At 41.8% G+C, this 24,169-nt stretch overlaps 1 protein-coding gene across 4 annotated transcripts in view; it reads left to right on the forward strand.

Annotated features, from left to right (window-relative positions):
• Nucleotides 1–23,651, forward strand: part of fhit (fragile histidine triad diadenosine triphosphatase) — a 328,718-nt gene extending 305,067 nt beyond the window's left edge. For 2 of the 4 annotated variants that reach the window (XM_084101374.1, XM_084101376.1), the window contains one exon: nt 20,244–23,651. In XM_084101374.1, coding sequence (XP_083957500.1) covers nt 20,244–20,345 — 102 coding nt within the window. In that variant the 3' untranslated portion in view covers nt 20,346–23,651. The remainder of the gene's footprint in view (nt 1–20,243) is intronic. The other 2 variants (XM_084101377.1, XM_084101375.1) reach the window with 2 other exon arrangements.
• The last annotated feature ends 518 nt before the right edge of the window (nt 23,652–24,169 follow it).

Raw genomic sequence — 24,169 nt, forward strand, 5'->3', positions numbered from 1 at the left:
GCAGATGTTTGCTTGCTTTTCAAATCGTTCACCGTCATGGCTGAGGATAGTACTGAGTATTATGAGACAGTGCTCGTAAAATTCGATGAGTATTTTCTTGCCGAAAAAGAATGTGATACATGAATGGGCATGTTTCCACTGGAGAGTGCAGAGACTCGGGTAAAATGCGGAATGCTACATCAAGGCCCTCTACGAACTCTGTGAGATCAGTGAATTTGGTGCAAGTCAAAACTAACATATAAGAGACAGACTTCTTGTCGGTATTCGGGATAAAGAGTTGTCTAGGAGAATGCAGCTAATGTCAAAGAGAGAGCTTTTTTCCTGGGCGAGGTGAGTAATAAAAATTAGTCTGAAAAAGCTTAATGGACTGTGTCGCTTAAGATAGGTGATACCCCCATTAGTTTTAAGATAGATATGGAGCTGATAGGGAGATAGGGAGCTGATGTAATTGTAATTATATTGAACACTGTGACATTAGCCCAGGTGGGTCACTAAAATACATCGGACATTTTACTACAGAAGCGGAGCATAAATGTAGAGAGTACGCCCTTACCGTGTATGTGGTAGCGGGATGAACTGTCAGTAACCTTCAAAGCTGACGGACAGCTGCTGAGATGGTGCCAGTCAAAAGAATAGAGCAGATAAGCAGAGTTTTTGAAGGGAGTGGTACAATGAAAACGAATGTGAAGAGCCATATGTGGTGGGTACCATTAAAGCAGAACTGTGGAGAATGGAGGAACAAGGTAACATGGAAAGAGTCACACAGCCTACAGATTGGTGTGCACCCATGGTACCTGTCATGAAGCCTAATGGCATGGTCAGAATTGGTATTGAATTAAATAACAAGATTCTAGCTGAAGCGTCCTTGCATCATTAGACACACATCAGGATTGTGTCAGATTCCGTTGAGTGAGAACAACAGCTCGCTGAAGACATTCATCACTCCAGTAGGGCATTATTGTTTTAAAAAACTCCTGTTCGGAATCAACATATCCCCGGAAATCTTCCAAAGAAAACTGAATGAGCTTCTAGTGGACATGGAAGGAGTTGCTGTGTACAAGGATGAAGTAGTTGTGTAAAGAAAGGACGGGGCCAAGCATGACAATCACCTGAAAAGAGTGCTGGAAGGGATGGAAAGTGTGGGCCTCATATTAAATAAAGATAAGTGTGTATTCAGGAAAGCAGAGTTGAGTTTCCTGGGATGTAGTGGATGTGCAAGGTATCAGAGCAGACCCTGGAAAGGTACGTGTTATTGGTGATTTGCAAGAGCTGAACAATGTAAATGAGTTGAGGAGGGCATTAGGCCTCATAAACTAGGTGAGTAAATACATTCTGGACTTGGCAATAAAAGGGGGTCCTTTGAATGAGCTGCTCAAGAAAGGAAAAGCATGGACATGGGATCCACCACAGAAAAGCACATTCAGCACACTCACTAAAACTCCACGCCTGGCACACTATGATCCGGAAAAAGAAACAGTGGTATCTTCGGATTCTAGCAGCTACAGTATTGGTGGTGTTTTACTGCAAAACCATGATGACAGCTGGAATCCTGTCACGTGCTGTTGTAGAAGACTGACAGATTCTGAACCGAGATACGCCCAGATATAAAAGAAATGCCTTGCAGGCGTATGGGCATGTGCAAGGTTCCAGAAATACTTGGTGGGAATGGACACATTTAAATTGATCACTGATCACAAGCCATTAATAGCACTGATCAAAAGTAGAAACTTGGACAGTGTGCCAGTGAGATGTCAGAGACATCACTGCTGTTTAATGCAAAAGCTTGGTTGTTACAGATACATTGTCGCATAGCCCATTGAGCACTCTGGAGAACTTCATGACAGCAGATGTGAGTTGTCACGTGAATGCAATCATCGGATGTCTGCCGGTGTCACAGCGTATGTCGAAAGAAATATGAATGGAGGCATGAGCAGCTACTAACAGTGGAGAGATTTCTAATGGGACGATGGCCAGAATATGCTAAAAGCCTTCCTAACAGTGTACAGAGTTTTACAGAAAGACTCTATGTCAGTGAGTGATGGACTGATTGTGCTGGGGAATCGCATAGTAGTTCCAAAAGTGATGGGACATGAGATGCTTAGCAGAATTCACGGTGGACACCAAGGTTTGTCAAAATGCAGGACACAGGATCAAGAGACTGTGTGGTGGCCACAAATTTCTGAGGATCATAGATGAAAAATAGAGACATGTATTTTTTGCGTAGAAAATAAACATGCACAGTGCAAGGAAACCTCCATAATCAAAACCGTTCCTGGAAAGGCCATGGTAGTGAATAGCCACATACTTGTTTCTGCATAAAAGGAAACAATGGTGGAGCCTGGAGAAGCTTTTGTGGTGTGTACAATATTCAGCACATTACAACAAGTCCACACAATCCACAAGGTAACGAGCATGCAGAACGCCAGATCAGACTGCAAAGCGCAATCTGAAACAGGATGACCCGTTGATAGCACTCATGTGTTTTTGAGCTACCCCTACCACTTCTACCAGGGTCAGCCCAGCGGAATTGCTTATGGGATGGAAAATCCGCACTACTCTACCCACATTATTAAAAACCTAAGACCAAAGTGGTCAAACAAATCAAGTGTAAAAGAGAAAGACAAAGCAGAAAAAGAAAAGCAAACATACTACTTTAACAGATGACATGGTGTGAAGGACTTACCTGTTCTTAAACCGGGCAATTTAGTCTTGTTAAAGGGTCATGAAACCCCCCTCTATCAGCTCAAGTCTAGCTCACAATCTTTTTGAAAAATGCAACTTAAATGGGCGTGGTGGCTGTGAGAAGAAGGGAGGGGAGTGGGTGTGGTCAAAGTGGCCCATGCATATCGACTGTCACTAAAAATCAGTGGTAAAACGTGAGGAAATGCTAGATTTTTTATAGCTGGCAAAGTTAAAGTCTAATGAAATACACTAACACCTTATTTTTGTCCTTTCAAAAGTAATTGAATGCCCTGCTACACATAATAACCTACTACAGTAATCATAATTATATTTAAAACATGAAAATACATGTACATGCATATGTATAATGCCATTATAAAATATATATTTGTTTATATACACACTATAAATGCATATATTTGAAATAATAAATTTTCCGCAAAAAAAAAAAAAAAGTTCCGTACATACGGTATATAATATAGATCTACGCGCCCCCTAAACCCACATAATAAAGATGGACAGTGTCATAGAAATTTGCACAAACTAAGCATACGTTCCATACAATTGAGGTATTATAGAAATATCTAAATTTTAATAACGAGTGATTATTTAACAAAAGGCAAGTAAAACGGTCAGGGTTACATTTTACACACACACACACACACACACACACACCTCTGAAGCGATAGAAAAGTCCTCGGGACCGCATCACTCGCAAGACCGAAACCTGCATTGGTGTACTGTACAAGGTCGAAGTCCACCTTTCTCCAGTTGAATGGTTGCTACACACCCATTGTTTAGATGTGTCTGTGGTTGATGGCCAACCAACCGCCCGCAGTCAGAGTCTAGCCCAGGCAGCATCGCAGGGAAAGATGCACTGGAACTTTTGCACCACGAAAACATGTCCCATTATTGCCTCTCTCATCTACTACGCGATATCACAGTTTGACATGTCGGTCTTTGGAAAGTTCCACGTGGTGTCATGAATAATTAAGAGACAGTGTCTTCTCATTGGATAAGAAAACTCAGTACATGAATAATTATGAGACACCGATGAGTCATCAAAGTACTATAGTGCTCTGACACGTCACAGCCTGTGACGTGGACACGATGAAGATTTTAAACCCGGAAGACGAAAATAACGTAAAAAAACTAAAATTTAACCATTTTCCCCCTACTATTAAATCTAACAGATGCTAACATTGTCTTCAATGGTGTTCAACACACATACCTCTGTTAAAATCTCAGAAAATTTGGTTTAGGGTTTCATGACCCTTTAAAGCTGGATGATGAATCAAAATGGAAAGGACCTTGCTACGTTGCTTGTTAGAGATCACTACTCAAAGGTGATATGAGGTTATCAATGAAAAGGAGGGAGAGAAAAGGAGAGAAAAACATCTTTAATTGCTGCCTGATGGAGTTCCAGGAATTACTTTAAAGATAGGGGTGAGTCCAGAACAGTCACCAAAGAAATTGTCTCGGTTACTGATGTAACCCTCGTTCCCTGAAGGAGGAATCCTCATCCTGCCTGAAGGGAGGTAACGTGGAGAATACACATATGGACTGGTGGGAGGGGCAGTGCGACATATGGAATGTCACTGGGGTGGCTCCAGCCTAAGAAGGGGGAGGCAACACCAGACAGTGACGGCAGAGCAGACTCTGCCAAGGGAAAGACACGGGCTCACCGCAGGGAGCTGATCGTGGAAGAATACGCATATGGGATCACCACATATGGAACCCAGCCTAGCACAAGTTACACAAGTATACGAGCACTAGGCCTGGCGTCGAGCACAACGCTCCGCAACGTCCGACTGCCGAAGGGGTGCGGAGGAACTCACAGGCTTCGCCTGAGTGGGGAACTCGACTGGAGCAAAAAGCGCACGTATCTGTTCCAGTGGAAGGGAATGGCGCAGCAAGCCGACACTGGAGCAGGAACTTCGGTGTTACCGGCTGATTGAAGCGAGCACACAGGAAGAAACCGGCTCAACACGTAGGCTATAAAACCTAGTGATAGTGTTAGGTGTCGACCCAGTCCGCAGCTCTACAGATGTCTGTCAGCGGCGACAACACCCCTAGTGGAGTGGGCTTTCAACCCGGGCGGGCAGGGCGTGCCTTGGGCTTCGTAAGCCAAGGCGATGGCATCCACTATCCAGTGGGCCATCCTCTGCTTGGAGACAGCCTTTCCCTTCTGCTGGCCTCCGTAACAGACGAAGAGCTGATCTGAGGTCTTAAGGCTTTGCGTTCTGTCCATGTACAGACACAGAGCACAAACGGGACAGAGAAAAGCCAGGGCTGGGTCTGCCTCCCCCGAAGGCAGCGCTTGCAGGTTCACCACCTGGTCCCGAAAGGGAGTGGTAGGAACCTTGGGCACGTATCCGGGCCGGGGTCTCAGGATCATGTGAGAGTTATCCGGACTGAATTCTAGGCACAATTCGTCGACCGAAAATGCATGCAGGTCCCCTACCTTCTTGATGGAGGCCAATGCAACCAGGAGAACTGTCTTACAGGACAGGATTTTCAACTCAGCTGATTGCGAGGGCACAAAGGGTGGTCTCTGAAGTGCTGAAAGGACCAGAGACAAGTCCCAAGAGGGTATAGAGAGCGGGCGAGGCGGATTTAGTCTCCTCGCCACCCTCAGGAACCTGACGATCAGGTCGTGTTTTCCCAACCACTCAACTTCAACTGCATCGTGATGTGCAGCAATAGCAGCAACATACACTTTAAGGGTGAAAGGAGACAGCCTTCGCTCCAACCCTTCTTGCAGGAAGGAAAGCACGGCTCTGATCGAGCAAGTTCGGGGTTCTCCTCGTGAGAAGAACACCAGTCAACGAACACGTTCCACTTCAACGCATAGAGGCGCCTGGGGTAGGTCTCCTAGAACCTCTGCGTCCCGTCCAGGGACCAGACATGGAGTTTCCAGTGGTCCGGACGTGGGTGCCACAGGGTGCCCTGTCTCAGAGAGAGCAGGTCCCAGGGGCCAGTGGCGGAACAGAAATAAAAGGAAACAAAAGATTCTCTACGTGGCCCTCCACCAGGGGAAGGAGCGGCGCCTTCGCCACTTCCTGAAGAGCAGTCCGATCACCTCTGGGTCACTCGTCTCAGGGTTGTTTGCACCTGCGCTTGCCTCCTGGTTTGGCCAGAACCAACACGGCCCGCCCCGAGAAACCAATCATCCAACCGAGAAGGTTCGGGACATGGTGGAGGGTTCTACTCAAGCCCGACCTTCTCAGCGGCCCGGGAAAGCATAGCTGCCCATTCTGGATCGGACTCGGGCAATGCTACACTCCCCGAAGGGGGTAACGCAGCCGAATCTTCATCTCCAGAGGAGTGAAGCTCCCCCTCCAATGTTGCGATTGACGTCTGGTCGTCAGGAGGAGCCCCAAAAGACACGGCTGGTTGTTCATGAGAAGGACTAGCAGTTTCTTTTGGAAGCTCCATCGGTGGCCACGTTTGTGAGGCATGAGGGTCCCACGGAGATTGTCTCGGCGGGGAAAGCCCTCACGGTGATCCTCAGATCACCCTGTCTAAGCACCGAAGTAGGCCTATTCTGCGGGGCATAGGCGAGGGGACTGCTCCCTTGAGGTAAGCGAGTCTCGATCTTAACGCGGTCATAGTCATATTCCCGCAATGGAAACATGAACTATTCACAAAAGCTGCCTCAGCATGCTTAATGCCTAAACATGTGAGGCAACTATTGTGGCCATCTGCTGGCGCCAGTGAACAACCACACCCAGAAACGCACAACCGAAATTACATCCTGAAAAGGATGCAGGGTTCCCTTGTGTTGCTCTTTTGTGAAGAAAAAGAAAGAAAATAAAAAAATATACTCTTTCCAATAATCTCACAGTGCTGAGGCACCCAGGGAATGGCCGCAGTGTAAACACTATCAGGGAAACGCCCACTGATACCGACACAGAAATAAGCTTGCTGTGAAAACAGCAGTTGTGTGAGCTTAAGCTCGCGGCCACTCGCTGATCGCGCCATCACACCAACACTGGAACAGAGAGTCTTCAACGCTATTAGAGTCTTCGTAGAATTTCTGAAGTCAAACAGAAAGCTCGGCTCCGAAGTGAAAGACAATGTGTGCGTGCGCCTGCTTCCTGTTTATACCCACGCTACGGGGCGGGGCGGGGCGCATGACGTGATTCACGCATGCCAACAGTCATTGGCTCATTCTGTAGACACTCGAAGTTGATAGGGGTCCCTGAAGTGATCTCAATTACGACGTTACGTCGAACGTGAGTGACTGAAAGGGAACTCAACCTCGTATGGACCCTGATCTACCTGTAGAGACTATTGCAAGGAAATAATTGTGAAGAATTGAGAAACTGTAACGTGACAGCAATGAAAAAAAAAAAAAAAATCCTAGAGTTAAATACATAGATGATGTTAGGTAAGGTTACTGGTATGGGGGAAAACATGTAAATTATGTTGTAATCGTATAACAGAAATGTAACCTGAAGTATTTGACTAAAAGGGGAAGGTGTCAAGGTATCATGTAATACCTGAATGCAATGTTGTTCTAAGGGGCTCTTCAATAAACCTCAAGAGATATGACTAATGCCTCCTTGTAAATGCATACCAGAAAGTTACTTTCTTTTAAGCTTTTTTGATGAACACTTGGCTGCTTATTATAATTTATTTTTGAAAATTAAACTTTATTATTGTAGATTTTAAGGAACTGTTAATATTTTTTGATGTGATATTTGAAAAGCTGCTTTAGCACCATTGATCTCCAGCTATCGAAGGGACTGTTCAGTTAGCTTTCAGCCTGAGATCATTGCTAAACACAGGCATGTTCTCTACTTCAGGGGGTCATGATCTTTCAATGTGGTTTGACACAGAGTCACCAGAGAAGAAAATGGGGTTACATTGGGTTAATCATGTCCAATTTCTCTCATTGTAAGATATTCTTTCTCTGACCTGACATTAGAAAAGAACTTTCCAATAGATCCTATTTTAATAGTGGGCTGTTAAAATGCTTGTTTTTGATTATAAATATGGGGACAGGTGAGCACAGTCATTTACGTCATTACATTAATGTCACTAACTGACTCTGACTTGCCAGATTTTTGTAGTACATACAGTATAGTGGATTTTGTGTGCAATGAGTTGTGAGTGCATTCTTGTTTCTCTTCCACAGCCTACAAAGTGAATCAGTACTCTCACTGATTCTGAATGAATGTTTACACAACACATTCAGGCCGACGGTTTGATTATTTTGTCATTCACTAATCTTTAATGGAAGTATTCTGCATGTTGTTTATATAAAGATAAATTTTGGTCACTTTATAGAAATGCATTCTTTTAGATATCCTCATCAAAGTGAGCAATAGTTCATGACAGTTAATAAGGCCTAATAACACCAAATGCCAATATTTAATTAAATTATAATAGTTAATAATAATAAAATCTCCTCACAGCCTCATTTTAATCCACAAAAAAAATTCAGTATGACGTCTACCCTAAAACCCACGAGTCTATTCCTATACCCCAGTTACCACCCCCCCTGCCTTGAATTTATAAATGTATTATTGACTGATTGAATTAAAGATATTGACTTAATGAAATGCAGTATTGTTTAGTTGGACTCTGACTTAAGTTCGACTTGGCCCCTTCTGGACTCAGACTTGACTCGGACTCGAGTGGGTAAAGACTCATACTCGACTGAGGTGGACTCAAACCCAACACTAGTGAATAAGCCAGTCAGTCAGTATTTCTCTGGCTTTGTCGGTATTGCTGAGAAAACAGATATGCTTTGACAAGTTTTCAGCCAAGGGACATTTTCCTGACAATCTGGGGAATATAATTTCTGCCTGGTAATTACAACACCAGCTGTTGAAAAGTATTTACATGTCATTAAAATAGTTTCTATCGGAAGTCACACAGAATGTGTGGCAGAAGTCTGTATGCTGTCTCTTTCTTACTTCGTATCCCTGTGCGTCTGCTCTGCCCAGTCAGAGATGTCAGTGTGCAGTGACCGTATGAGAAAGAGCTGGTGTCCAAGGGGCTGTGAAGAGCGTCCAATGTCGCACTCTCTCTGAAAAGAAAGAATGCACATTTGTGAAGTACCTTCCTGCCTTTTGCTCACTACAACTGTCAATGCTGTCAGCTATGTTAAGAAAGGTCTGGTAAAAATAGATGGTCTAACTTGTGCTATCTTTGTTTGCCTGTTATGAATTACACACCTGCCAGCTGAACATTTCTCTGCTGATTATAGATGGTGAAAAAATATTAACTATATATGCACATTTCATGCCCTACACTTTTCTGGTCTCTGAACGCTGATAATTATGACATCAAACATGTAACAAGTTCAGGGGTCCACAATTCATTTCACAAATGACATGCAGATTGTGAAACACTTTTATATCTTTTCAAAGAAAGAAAGATTACATCAAAGGATAAAACAGCTTCATATCACTTTCATTGAGCCCTTGTAACATGGTTGTCATCTTTTCAGCTGTCAATGCCTTGAATAACTTTTTTTTTTTTTTACATTTAATAACATTATTCGTTATCCAAAAACTGCAGCCAGCTGCACACAAACATAATCTTGAAAGTTCAAGAAATACTTTACCCCAAAGTTAAATAACAAAGTAGGGAATTATATTAAATAAAGAAAATATAATTTTTACAACCAATTTGATTGATTGATTGATTGATTGCAGCATTATTTTAATTTTAACTAAGCACCCTCATTGCAAGTTTCCATTACCAACAAATTAAGCATATTATTTATTATATTGATGCAATGTAAATGATACAACTTTAAAAATAAAATGAACTTGAGCACATATCTGAAATTTTACAATGAATGAATGAATAGATACATACATGCATACATAAAATATTTATTCCTAATACTAATATTTGTTTTATTACTCTTAATTAAAAATACACTGTACAAAATTAAAGCATTTGCATGCTTTAGGGTACTATTTTGGGAAAATATTTCTTAATTGTCAAAAACAATATATGTCATAATGCTAAATAAATAAAAATCTCAATGATCATAAAATTAGGCTTCATTTTCATAATTAGTATTATTTTTTCTTCTTTGAAGTTGGACTGAAATATGACCTGCAAATGATTTTTGACACCCTACTACATTTCTTTGTTCATTTTCTTGTCTCGGCATAATATGTTGATAACTTCCCGACTTGCCAAAAATTCCTCAAATGTGCTCAGATAAGCACATTTCATGTAATCAATTATTCAATTTCCCCCTCTTCCTGAACAGAGAACAAAAGATTGTCCTCTGAATTTCTTTTTGTTCTGTTGTAATTATGCGATGACCTTCTGTGTCACGTTCATAAGCCGCTGAATGCGACTCAAGGTCCCAATGTCAAGAGGCAGCCAGATAGTCAAGATGTTCCCCCTTTATTGCTACGCTGTGTTAAATGTCAAGAAGAGGCCGCAAAACCTATTATGTTCCCCATTCTGCATTAATGTGTGTCTTTTAATGAGCACATAAATTTATACATTAGCATGAGCCTAAGGGAAAGCCTCAACGTGTGCCATATGCTTCCTTCCACTAGGTGGCGAACTTCATGTTTTCGTAGAAAGGCCCCTCCTGCTCCTTAAGTGTAGTTGGATGTGGTTGTGGGGATTTGTCCCCCCTGCTGGAAGCTTTGTTGAGGAGCTTCACATATGCCTTTAGGGTAAATTGGAAAGATGTTGTTTAGACATCTATACAGCTGTTGGTGTGAAGCCATGCGGATGTAGCTCGTCCCTGCCGAGAGCAAACCGCTATATTCACACGGGCTCAAGAACATGCTGGGTCTGCTGAAGAGCTGAAGGGCCTTACAGATTTGCCATATGGAGCCGCTTATGAAAAACAATGTATGCTGGAGGTCTTAAAGAAACAGATGTACAGTATGTCTACATAGAAGACAACAACAACAAAATAAAAGACACTTTATTTGTGGTATATTTCTTTTTTTAACATAATAATTCATATAATCATATTATATATTATAATTTTATATAATTCATATAAAAAATGTTGCAGCATATAATCAAATTCAAAGTGGTATTTCTTTTCTAATCCTTTTCATTCTTCGAATCTGTGATCAAAAGGTTTTTGAAAATTGGCTAATATAAGATGAAAGGCATTTCTTATTTGCATGTGTCATGATTCCTGTCCTGTGTTTCCCTTGTCTTGTGTGCCCTTTTGTTATTTCCTGTTCTGTGCCATGTTTTGTAGTCCTTTGTAGTTTTTCATGTTGATTAGTCTCCCCAGGTTTTTCTAATTAGCCACACCCCCTTGTTATCTTGTTTAGCTTGTTTGTCCCTGTGTATTTATAGCCCCTGTGTTTCACGTGTTACTTTGTCAGTTGTTGTACATGTAATGGTTGCCTCTGTGATTCCCTGGTTTTGTTCCTTTGAGTTCCGTGTTCATGTTTCTTGTTATTTTATTAAAATACCCTGCGTTTAGATCCTCGCCTTCACCTGTCTTCCTCAGCACATTACAGAACAACTGACCAAGCTATGGATCTAGCAGGTATTATCTGGAACCCATTGAGCAAAATTTGTTCAATTTATCAAGATGGTCGCAGCATAGAAAATTATGTGGAGGAGTTCCTTTTTTATAGTCACCTCGTTCCTGGTAACGATGCTATGCTAAAGGACTGTTTTTGGAGTGGACTGGAACAGGACATCAGCCTAAATTTACCAGAGGAAGACCCCAGCTGGACCCTGGTACAGTACATTGACTTTGTCCTGCAGTTTTGTGGTTCCCCCTTCACTGTAGGGGAGGTGGAGAAGAGTCAGGTCACGTCTGCCGAGCCTGTGTCTTCAGACAAGATGGCCGACGCCGAGCCTGTTCACGTCACGTCTGCCAAGCCTGTGTCTTCGGACAAAATGGCCGACGCCGAGCCTGTTCACGTCACGTCTGCCGAGCCTGTGTCTTCGGACAAGATGGCCGCCACAGAGACTGTTCACGTCACGTCTGCCGAGCCTGTGTCTTCGGACAAGATGGCCGCCACAGAGACTGTTCACGTCGCTTCTGCTGATCCAGAGACTGTTCACGTCGCTTCTGCTGATCCAGAGACTGTTCACGCCGCTTCTGCTGATCCAGAGACCGTTCACGTCGCTTCTGCTGATCCAGAGACCGTTCATGTCGCTTCTGCTGATCCAGAGACCGTTCACGTCGCTTCTGCTGATCCAGAGACTGTTCACGTCGCTTCTGCCGATCCAGAGCTTCACCCCAGTCCAGCCGAGCCTGCACTTCCCGCCAGCCCAGAGTCTCCTTCACCGCTGGTCCCGTCCAGCCCAGAGCCTTCACCGCTGGTCCCGTCCAGCCCAGAGCCTTCACCGCTGGTCCCGTCCAGCCCAGAGCCTTCACCGCTGGTCCCGTCCAGCCCAGAGCCTTCACCGCTGGTCCCGTCCAGCACAGAGCCTTCACCGCTGGAACCGCCCAGCACAAAGCCCTCATCGCTGGATCCGCCCAGCACAAAGCCCTCTTCGCTGGATCTGCCCAGCACCGAGCCCTCTTCGCTGGATCTGCCCAGCACCGAGCCCTCATCGCTGGATCTGCCCAGCACCGAGCCCTCATCGCTGCCCAGCACCGAACCCTCATCGCTGCCCAGCACCGAGCCATCTCTGAGACCCGGGACTTTCCCCAAGTATTTTTTGGGGGGGGGCTACAGGCCTCCATCCTGGTCATTTGAGAGGCCACGGCCACCCGAAGGGTCTTCTCCGCCGTGGCCGCCCGAGGGGTCTTCTCCGCCGTGGCCGCCCGAGGGGTCGTCTCCGCCCTGGCCGCCCGAGGGGTCGTCTCCGCCCTGGCCGCCCGAGGGGTCGTCTCCGCCCTGGCCGCCCGAGGGGTCGTCTCCGCCCTGGCCGCCCGAGGGGTCGTCTCCGCCCTGGCCGCCCGAGGGGTCGTCTCCGCCCTGGCCGCCCGAGGGGTCGTCTCCGCCCTGGCCGCCCGAGGGGTCGTCTCCGCCCTGGCCGCCCGAGGGGTCGTCTCCGCCCTGGCCGCCCGAGGGGTCGTCTCCGCCCTGGCCGCCCGAGGGGTCGTCTCCGCCCTGGCCGCCCGAGGGGTCGTCTCCGCCCTGGCCGCCCGAGGGGTCGTCTCCGCCCTGGCCGCCCGAGGGGTCGTCTCCGCCCTGGCCGCCCGAGGGGTCGTCACCGCCTGAAGGGTCATCTCTGCCCTGGCCACCTGAAGGGTCGTCTCCGCCCTGGCCGCCTGCACTGCCTGCTCCGCCCTGGTCGCCTGCACTGCCTGCTCCGCCCTGGTCGCCTGCACTGCCTGCTCCGCCCTGGTCGCCTGCACTGCCTGCTCCGCCCTGGTCGCCTGCACTGCCTGCTCCGCCCTGGTCTCCTGCACTGCCTGCTCCGCCCTGGCCTCCTGCACTGCCTGCTCCGCCCTGGCCTCCCATACTACTGCAGTCTCCAGGCCCTCTTTCACTCCACGGGCCTGGCCCTCCATCCCGCCCCTCAGTTCCACCTCCGCTCCACCACCCTCCTGAAATATTTCCGGAGCGTCTGGAATCCGCTCCTTAAGTGGGGGGCTATGTCATGATTCCTGTCCTGTGTTTCCCTTGTCTTGTGTGCCCTTTTGTTATTTCCTGTTCTGTGCCATGTTTTGTAGTCCTTTGTAGTTTTTCATGTTGATTAGTCTCCCCAGGTTTTTCTAATTAGCCACACCCCCTTGTTATCTTGTTTAGCTTGTTTGTCCCTGTGTATTTATAGCCCCTGTGTTTCACGTGTTACTTTGTCAGTTGTTGTACATGTAATGGTTGCCTCTGTGATTCCCTGGTTTTGTTCCTTTGAGTTCCGTGTTCATGTTTCTTGTTATTTTATTAAAATACCCTGCGTTTAGATCCTCGTCTTCACCTGTCTTCCTCAGCACATTACAGCATGTTCTAGACTGCCATTTACCACATTACTTTCACTAAAAATATTAATATGAATGGCTTTAAAGGTGAAATATGGAATGTTTTCGATGTAAAATAAAACAGTATGATGCCATAAATCATGTCACATATTGAGAGTTGTGCTATTGCGTTTTAAGCGATTGGATTTCCATCTGGCGAACAATAATAAGAGTGACCCACAGGAACTTGCACTGAAGGCCAGATCTAGGGAGCAGAATGCATAGAGACTTAAATGTGTTTGTGTTTTTTATTTATTTTTATTTTTACTTGGGGCATTAACTAGGAAGGCCTTCATAAATACCCAGAAAACCCATCAGAACACATTAGCAACTGCATTGAAACACCCTGGCAACCATCTACAGCACCTCAAAGTATTGAGTGAATGTAAACATTTTTGCATCTGTGTTTGGTGCCATAAGCAGTGCCACTTTTAGGGGGGTATTTTTAGGTGAAGCTGTTATGGTGCAATTTCTTATTCGACCATCCCCAGGCAGTCGGTTCGACTCCAGCTCTGATTTCTAAGTATCTCCACGGAGCCCCCGCTTCAAGCTGCATGCCCGGTGAACATTCCTCTTTTGCTAGTCTGATGTAGTGGTGCATGTCATCGAACATTTGAGTGGATGCCTCCAGTGATGGCGGAGTTACAGAGCTGTGTCAGAAAGTAGAGAATCCAGACAGCGGGCCATCCACAGTGCTCATGTGACAAATTAAGATGGCAATCCTGGAATTTGCTGCCTTTTCAATGTCTGTCTCCCTGTGGAGATTGGACATGATGGAATAATTTTGTTCCGTGTTTCTGGATTTCAGCTGAGGGCTATTATGCCATATTTCAAGACCCCATGAAACGGCTCAAGAGGAAGCTGGAGCAGTACAAATCATATAGTTTTGCACCGATTAGTGTAATGAATTCAATTGTAATGCTTTACAATAAGATTCAATTAGTTAACATTAGTTAATGCATTAGATACTATAAATCAACAACAAACATTTAATACAATACTTATTAATCTAGGTTAATGTTAATATATTGTTATACTTTTGTTTATTGTTAATGCATGTTGACTCTGAAACCCTCCACCTCCCCAGCTCCACCTGTCCGCTACAGGATGTACATGTCTGTTCATGCAGCAGCAGCATATCTTACATGCTTATAGCAGCATGTCTGTGTATCTAATGGCAGTTGCAAGTCCATACTTCTAGTCCTAGTCTGCCAAGACCAAATACATTAAAATTGTCATATTCATTAACATGCCAAAAACTACTTTGAGAGCTGTCATGATTGAAATACAGTCTATAACTGAAGTGCAAGATATAACCAGCTGCTTCTGGCTCTACAAGGTAGAGTGATATGAGAGACATGAAAGAAGCACTTCAAGTACCTGTATGAGCGATCATTATACATAATGTCGCCGGTCATTATTTGGGGAACAACTGACCTCGGAATGTCGCAAGTGACTAATCAGAATCAAGCATTTCAGAGAGACATGTAATAAGTATAATTAACATATAACTGAGCTAATTAATATTACAATGTAAAGAATTGAAATTGAATTGAAATTGAATTGAATTTCATTTCATTATTTCATTTAATTTCATTATTTCATTTCATTATTATTTCATTTCATCATTTCATTTCATTTTATTTCATTTAATTTCATTATTTCATTATTTCATTTCATTTCATTTCATTTCATTTCATTTCATGACAGCCTGGCTAAGCTGCCGTTTAGTTGGTCGACCAAAACCCCTCTGAAATTAGCATACTACATGTACTGTATATGCATAATATGTAAATTAGTTATATTCTAAGGCAGTGGTTTAAAATGTTGCAAAGTAATGCCATTTGCGAAATAAATCCACTTCTAAACAGATCCTAACATGTGTTGCATGATCTACTCTGAATTTCCTGCTCACAGCAGCTGTGCTCTTTTCCAGGAATGCTCTTCCCCTCTGTTCTCTGCTCTCGGCAAAAATGTGATACTGACGAGCATCTACTCTTGAAGTGTCGCTCCGAATCACTCAGATCTGAGGAACAGTTTTCCATTTAGTTTTACAAGCTCTGAAAACAAATAGGAAACTACATTCCACCCCCACCCAAAACACTTCTCCACCCCAAAGTTCATCTTATGGATGGATTGAGATGGCCTCAAGGGGAACCGCGGTGCACTATGATGCCGTCTGATAGAATGAAGGGAAAAAAACAGCTTCTTAGCTCGCACTGTTTGTCTTTAAGATAGAGTACAAATGCAGACAAGCCGAGAGCATCCAGATGATAACTAACTCTGACACACTCAGCTGCAACACAGTTTTGTTTGTCTTTTCAAACAAGGCCTATGGCAGCTTAACCATATATTACAATGATGTTTTTTTTTTTTTTCATGAAACCGTGAGAATTGTAAAAAAAAAAAAAAAAAAAAATCTCAATGCAGCTTTTATTTCAATTGGCATTTAGTTCAAATGTTTTATTGCTGGATAGATTATTGGTAAATGTGATTTTTGTTTTAATACCAACATGCTGCAACCTTTAACAGTCAGTGATGACGTAATATAGTGTGACTATGTGACAGTCAAATTTAATCACTTATTTCTGTAGTGCTGTCACACCAGATATCTGTATGAATCCAACAAGCCCTTTATCTAAATTGCTTATCAGTATCACTGACATTTTTCACACGCTTTCCTTTAAAGCTGAGTTTTAATGTGTATGTGTATATAGGGGAGTGCGGGGCACAACCTAATGCAGGGTTGAATGTAACACAGACCTATTACATAGTTAGTCTGGGTCAAGCAGGTTGTGTTTCCGCTCTATTTCTCTTGCTGCCAGAAGACGGTCTCCCGTGGATTTGTGGAAAGGTTTGATAAGATTTCGAGAAGAGACTGGACAAAGAGTGTTTTGACACCGTGCAAGTACATTTTTTCATCATACGTTTTTTTTCCGGTTTCTGAGTTGGGTGTGTACGTCACCAAATCTAACTTTATATTACCTTAATCACTGTCTTGTTGGCTAAAACATAGCACCATTTTGAAACATATCAGCAACTCCTAGCAACTGTTGGCTAGGCTTAAACAATTTTTTACACAGCGGGGTTAGTTGTAGCACAGTGTTACAACTAAGCTGCCAAGTGTACAATGATAATGAAATGAAAACAGGGTGCCACACAACTTTTCAGGTTTGAGTATTTATTTATATATTTATTTTGCCACATTTAACCATGGCCTCAGATTTGGAGGTGCTGATTCTCATCCCAGCCGCTTCACACTCGGCTGCAAACCGTCCCAGTGCATGCTGAAGGTCCTGGTCTGATGGGGCAAACACGACAACATCATCCGCTAAAAGCAGAGACGAAATCGTGTGGTCCCCAAACCTGACACCCTCCGGCCCCTGGCTGCGCCTAGAAATTCTGTCCATAAAAATTATGAACAGAACCGGTGACAAAGGGCAGCCCTGCCGGAGTCCAACATGCACCGGGAACAAGTCTGACTCACTGCCGGCAATGCGAACCAAGCTCCTGCTCCGGTTGTACAGGGACCGGACAGCCCTTAGCAAAGGGGAATAGGGGTTCACAAAGCAGTGTTTTGAAAGCACCAATCACTACTTGCTATGGCTGTTATGTTGGTGCACTCTGTTGTATTTAATTGCGTTTTGGTTTGGTTAAAAAGATTATATATATTTTTTTTTATTAATAATCCCTCGTCTCTGAGTTCAACCTCGTAACAGTAATAACAGCAGTAATATATTACAGTGATTCTTTGTTAACTCTTTCCAATTTCCTTTCAACGCTTCCCGGCCATTGACGGAAATTTCCGGCTTTCTATGTTTTCACTGTTATACGGTAGGGGGCGCTAGGACACATCTTCTGGAAGAGTACTGAATATCCAGATCAAAAGATACAGTTGTGGTCAAAATTAATGGCACCCCTGGTAAATATAATCAAAAATCCTTTTGATCTTTCATTCAAAAAATTTGCAAAAATCTAACCTTTCATTGAAGTAAAATAATTGACAGTGGGGGGTAGATCACATTATGAAATAAATGCTTTTCTCCAAAACATGCTGGCCATAATTATTGGCCCCCTTTTATTAAATACTTTTTGCAATCTCCTTTTGCCAAGATAACAGCTCTGAGTCTTCTTCTATAATGCCTGATGAGTTTGGAGAACACCTGACAAGAGATCAGAGACCATTCCTCCATACAGAATCTCTCCAGATCCTTCAGATTCCCAGATCCATGTTGGGGCTTCTTCTCTTCAGTTCACCCTACTCATTTTCTATAGTGTTCAGTTTAGGGGACTGGGACGGTCATGGCAGAAGCTTCATTTTGTGCTCAGTTACCCATTTTTGTGTTGATTTTGATGTTTGTTTTGGACCGTTGTCTTGATGGAAGATCCAACCACGGCCCATTATAAGATTTCTAGCAGAGGTAGTCAGGTTTTGATTTTTTATCTGTTGGTATTTGCTAGAATCCATAATACCATGTATCTGAACAAGAAGTCCAGGACCTCCAGCAAAAAAAATAGGCCCACAACATATAAGATCCAGCAGTATATTTAACCGTAGGCATGGGGTACTTTTTATCTCTGTTTGCACCAAACACATCTGGTGGGTTTGCTGCCAAAAAGCCCTTTTTTTGTTTCATCTGACCATAGAATCCGGTCATGTCTGACAACTGAATATGCTGGAGTTTGTTTTTGGAGGAGCCAGGAGGATTTTTCTTGAAACTCTCCCAAACAACATGTGGTTGTGTAAGGTTTGATATATTTTTTTAGGCTTTCTGATCCCCAAGACTCAAGTAATCTCTGCAATTATCCATCTGTGATCCTTGGAGAGTCTTTGGCCACTCAAACTTTCCTCCTCACCGTGCATTAAGACAATATAAACACACGTCTTGTTCCAGGCAGATTCATAACATCTTTAGTTGATTGGAACTTCTTAATTATTGCCCTGATGGTCAAAATGAGGATTTTCAATTATTTAGCTATTTTCTTACAGCCACTTTCTATTTTGTGAAGCTCAACAATCTTTTGCTGCACATCAGAACTATATTCATTTATTCATTTAGCTGATATAGCTATTATTCATATAGCTATAGCTATATAGAATTATTCATTTAGCTGATTATATTCTTTGGTTTTACTCATTGTGATGGATGATTAAGGGAATTTGGCTTTTGTGTTTCCTCATATTTAAACTCCTGTGAAACAAGAAGTCATAGCTAGACAATTTCATGTTCCTAGTCACCCTGGTGTGCTAATTTTTTTTTTTTTTCAATATTAATGGGAATATACTTCAGAGATATTTTACTCGTAAACAATTCTAGGGGTGCCAATAATTGTGGCCAACGTGTTTTTAGAGATTTTTGCAAATTTTTTGAATGAAATATCAAAAGGATAAACAATGCAGATTTATTTTTTACAGCCATTTTTGATCATATTTACCAGGGGTGCCATTAATTCTGACCACAACTGTATGTGAAGAAGCAGAAACAAGCGATAGCATTATGTAAAATAATGCGATTATCAACATTAAACAGCAACAAATCAAAACTCGACTGAAACGTCGACCCAGGACGAGCTACAGGACTGTGAAGCTTTGGGGGTGTTGATGGACTCGATCTATCTACTCCATCTATGTTTTGATCATCGTTCTGAATCTGACCTGGATGTAGTCTTTAACAAAAATTTGATTTTCTCAGCTTTTTGCTCAAAATGTTGATTTTTTTTAAATTATTTTTTTTTAGGAAACTTACCGACATTCACGTTTTGAAACGTTGAATAAAAGAATAAAACATTGTTTTTTTTGTTTTGTTTTTAAGCAGAGGATCTGTTCTTTTTTTTTGATATATTGCATATTCAGATATTCATACGACAAAATATTTGTAACACTTTACAATAAGGTTCATTAGTTAACTACCTTAGTTAACTTGAACTAAGAATGAACAATACTACTTCAGCATTTATTAATCTTAGTTAATATTAATTTCAGCATTTACTAATACATTATTCAAATCAAAGGTTGTATTTGTTAGCATTATTTAATGCACTGTGAACTAAAATGAACAAACAATGAACAGCTTTATTTTTAACTAACATTTACAAAGATTAATAAATACTGTAACAAATACATATTGCTCATTGTTAGTTCATGTTAGTTAATACATGAACTAATGTTAATAATGAACCTTATTGTAAAGTGTTACCAAAATATTCTGGGGGCCATGAAACTTTTGTGAAAATTATTAAAAATGCTGGTGGCTGGCAACTTTTTTCAAAATGCTGGCAGGGAAAAGAGTTAATAAATGTATATAAACTAAAGAGAGACAATAAAAATTATAGTATTTCAGTATACAAATAGTATGATGACATGATGACTGATGATTACTTGCATCAATGTAAGTCAAAGGGAGATTTTCATATTTTAATCTTATTTAATTTAAAGAAAAAAAGAAAGAAAAAAAAACAAGGCTAAAATTATCTACAAAATACAATTTCAATGGAGATTTGAATATGTTAAACAGTTAGGGCTGCATTGCAGAATGTTAAATACTTGAGGTCAGAAACACTAACCTGAATGTTTGAGAAATATTAATACGGTGCTGCCTGAGAAGAACTTTAATAGCTATGGGGGATTGAAATTTGGGGTTCTCACAGGAAGTGCTAATGACTGGTTTTATATTTTCAGCTCCAAAAACATGACCGGGAAAGTGAGGATGTTCCTTCCAAATGGAGATCAGAAGAGGAGATGGCCAGAGAGGCGACAGAACTACACAGCCTCTTCAACTAGCTTTTTTAGGCAATGATGTGTTATGAAGAGGACGACCAATATTGGATTTTGTAATTACTATTACCAAAGGTGGGAGGGGAAAAAAGACAATGTCTGGTTCTAGGTTGCAGTTTGTTGTGCAACCAAATATCCCAATAATAATACAATAAAATAAAAGATTCAGTGCATAACGTCAGAATTTGACCGTGAACAAGCCCTTGATACAAAAGGGGCAGACTTCTTTTTATTCTTTTTATATTCACCAGATGGGTTTTTAAAAATAATTTTTCACCAGATGCCAGATGAAGTTGAATATGCGTTGTATATGGTGTTCTGATGTGGCATGCTTCCATATACTCATCTTTTCCTTGGCATGTGTTCACTTCAATTTAGGACACTTGATTGTCTCATCAAAATAGCATGATATGTATTAAAGTCAGGATTAAATTAAAATGTATTGTGAGTGATGACACATTTAGACTCTAAAAACCTCCATTGCTGCCGATGGAAAAACATATATCAACATTTGCTTTTGTCAAAATCCAATAAAATGTCCTACCCCTTATAAGTCATTTTCTCTGTAACAAATCTCTCTAAGTTAAATATCTTTCACCTTTTTTTTTTTTTATACAGGAGAATTTCATCTTTTGTGACCCTTTTTCAAATTCAAATTTAAGTTAATTTTCTGAATCGTGTGTAATGTTTTTTTTAAAACATGTCTGAAAGCAATTTTGGTTAAAGTGTTCACTTCGTTGTCACAAATTTCTGCACAAAATAATGAACAAACTGTTGTGATATTTTTTGGTGTGTATCAAAAATCTTTTACTGAACATCAAGTACATTCATTATCAGCCATAATAAGTCTTTCTGTAAATGGGCTGAAATAAGATATTACACAAAGGTCAAGCTGCAATATAGGAATAAAACGCTGTGTGCCGTTATATTAAGTCAATTTAAACCAGTTTGGTGCGTGTATGGATAATGGTTTGGTAAACTAAACGCATTGCACTGCTCCACTTGCATGAGTTCCGTGCTTTTACTGATGCCTGAATTGCAGAAACTTGTTTTAATGAAATCTCTTCATGCACATATTGAAAAATGACACTGCAAGCTATAGTAGCCTTAATAGAGAATCTAGAATAATCAAATAAAATAAACAGAGATGTTGCGTTTGCGACAAATAAGCCTTTATTGTCAGAGTGTAGTTACCTTACCCGCAGTCCCAGTGCTGGAAAGTATTATGAGTTTTATCATTTTATCAATGTGGAAATAAAATGGTCTTGACTGGCCCCTTACTCATCTGGAAAAAGGAAATACAATTCTGACAGGGTAATGTGTACCAGCCCATAGCCCTTTCAGAGTAATCAAGTTGTAAAAAAGGCCCATGAATTTTAAACAATATCATTATCCACAAGGGATTCCTTTAAGAAACAAGTATAACAGTTTGAACGGAGAAGGAATATGTCACAACTTTCAAAACAGAAATAAAATTCACCTAGCTTAACTCCAGTAGGACAGGCACACATTACCCATGTAGTTTGTTGTCGTTATTTCAGTGTAAAAGGCCCAATTTCCTTCTGAAAATGCAGGTTAAGCTGGTCATAACTGGTTTAAGTTGGTCTCTCAGCCTGGTCAAGTTGATATTTGGTTGGCCAGCTGGTCTCCCGGCCTGACCTGTTGACAAGTGGCCAATCCCTTCAAAATCAAACCACATCAAAATGACCAGCTAAAACCTGAGCCCCCGAAACATCCCGAAATGTCTCTAAATGTACAGGAAACAAAGTTGTGGCGAACTATAAAGGTGTATAAAAGATTAAGATTAAGCTAGCTAACCTAGCTAATATATGAATTCTGGTAAATATGAAACATAACATTATGTCCTTATTGGATTATACTAATAGTTTAAAAGGGCAGCAAGACCTTCTTCAAATCAAAATTCCAATCTAGATTGCATATAGTAGCATTCAATAGGTTGTTATTAACTCATTTGTCTTAATTGAGTTAGTAGATCTAAAAGTCCATGTGTCATGCAACTGATTATGTCAGAATGTTATGACATTGTGAATCATGCAGAACCTGATTTCACTCCTGAATATCAACATGTTTGTTGATCCTGGAACAACATTCCAATCAACCAGCAGATTTGAGGGACACATTTACAGTTTATGTCAAGTTTAGGCTTACAACCAGGGTTAGGTGCTTCTACATTACATTTCCCTCTGATTTTTGGGATAACTTATGGGTAGGGTTATGTTTAGAGTTAGGGATATGGTTATGATTAAATTTTCAAACAGGAATGTTTTTCCAGGATCAGCAAAATAGGCTGACCCAGCAACACGTCTAACTCGGCAAAATTAGAATGTGCGTGAATCATAGTTTGTATCTCTTTAGAGTTTATGGATGCTGTATTGTTATACACAACAATTACATTCTGACCATTTTCCAATATTATTTGATGCTATTAGTCGATTGTGTTCTATTATTCGAGTTCAAATATACAGCAATTTTATTTTACTTGTGGTTCAGGTTAAAATTCAGTTGCTTCATTATGCCATTGATAATTAAAGGATGGAAGAATGTTACAGGAAGCATTTCAGCTCAAGTCCTCAGACATGAAAGAGTCTTATCGCTTCTCTACAAGAGACTGCTCTGTGATCCTTTTTACAAGGTTTTGCAGGCCTTTACCCACAGTCCCAAACAGAATGAGAATGAGAACATTTTCTTCACCAGTTTCCTCCAAAATCTATCCCTTTTGAATTCCCTTCCCATCATGTCAATCGTCCAGCCTCTGAAAGTGTGAAAGAGGGACCGGGCTTGACATGGACAGAGGTTGGGTTTGAAGCTGAAAGGAGGCACGGAGCAGAAGGCTTTCAAGTGTTCCAAGTTTTCCATGATTTCAAGTCACTTTTCTTCTATAGACCCCTTGTGCGCGCCGACGTCACAATTACGTCACAGCGTTAGCTGGAGGCAAAACAAACGGAAAACTGGAGGCGGCCAATACAAACCAGCACAGATTCAGCTACATAATAAGGAGCTTAAATTATTATTATTGTTATTAAATGTCATCTTGTTGTGTTGCTGGGTGCAAGAATCGACAGAGTACAGGCTCCAATTTGAAATTTTATCGCATAATGTTTTCTAAATGATTGTGATTATTTGTGAATCATCTATGATTGTATACATTGTTTTGATTGATTGGGACTAGACTTTTTGAATAACCTGGTAAGAAAGTGTAATCAAATACATAGTTAAAAAATGAATATGCTGTATCTGTAATTTTTATTTCTAGAAAATATTCACATCATTAAAATTGCACCGTAATGTCACTCTTTACATTGTCGTCTTCTGTCTGGCCGTGGCGCTGGCTAGGCAGAACTGCGGATCGTAGGCTACCACACGAGTCGTGTACGTGACCATTTAATACAGTTATAGGCATCTAAATATGTATATGCCCTCAGTTTCTCTTTACCCTCGGTTTCTCTATCAGGTAGGTGTAGAAGTCAGGCCACTCAACCGGAGGTAGCGTTAACGTTAATCCTGTCAGATCGTCCATCCATTGAATGAGCGTGTATGTCGGGTCAGCCAATCTGGGATGTCCGTTAATATTAACTTTTGCAAACAACAGTCGCGGTCCTGGACAGTGAGTGACCTTGCACATTAAAGGTGCAATGTGTATTTTTTAGCAGCATCTAGTGGTGAGAATTGCGAATTGCAAACAGATAGTAACTCATGGCAGATCCTTCAAATATCAAACTCGAATGAAAAACTACGGTGGCCGACGGTTTCCCGAAATTCTGCTGTGTCTTTTTCTGCTGCTTCTCATTCAAGTTATTGACGAAACGTGC

The sequence above is a fragment of the Abramis brama genome (genome assembly GCF_963993115.1).
Source record: "Abramis brama genome assembly, chromosome: 23".
Taxonomy (NCBI): domain Eukaryota; kingdom Metazoa; phylum Chordata; class Actinopteri; order Cypriniformes; family Leuciscidae; genus Abramis; species Abramis brama.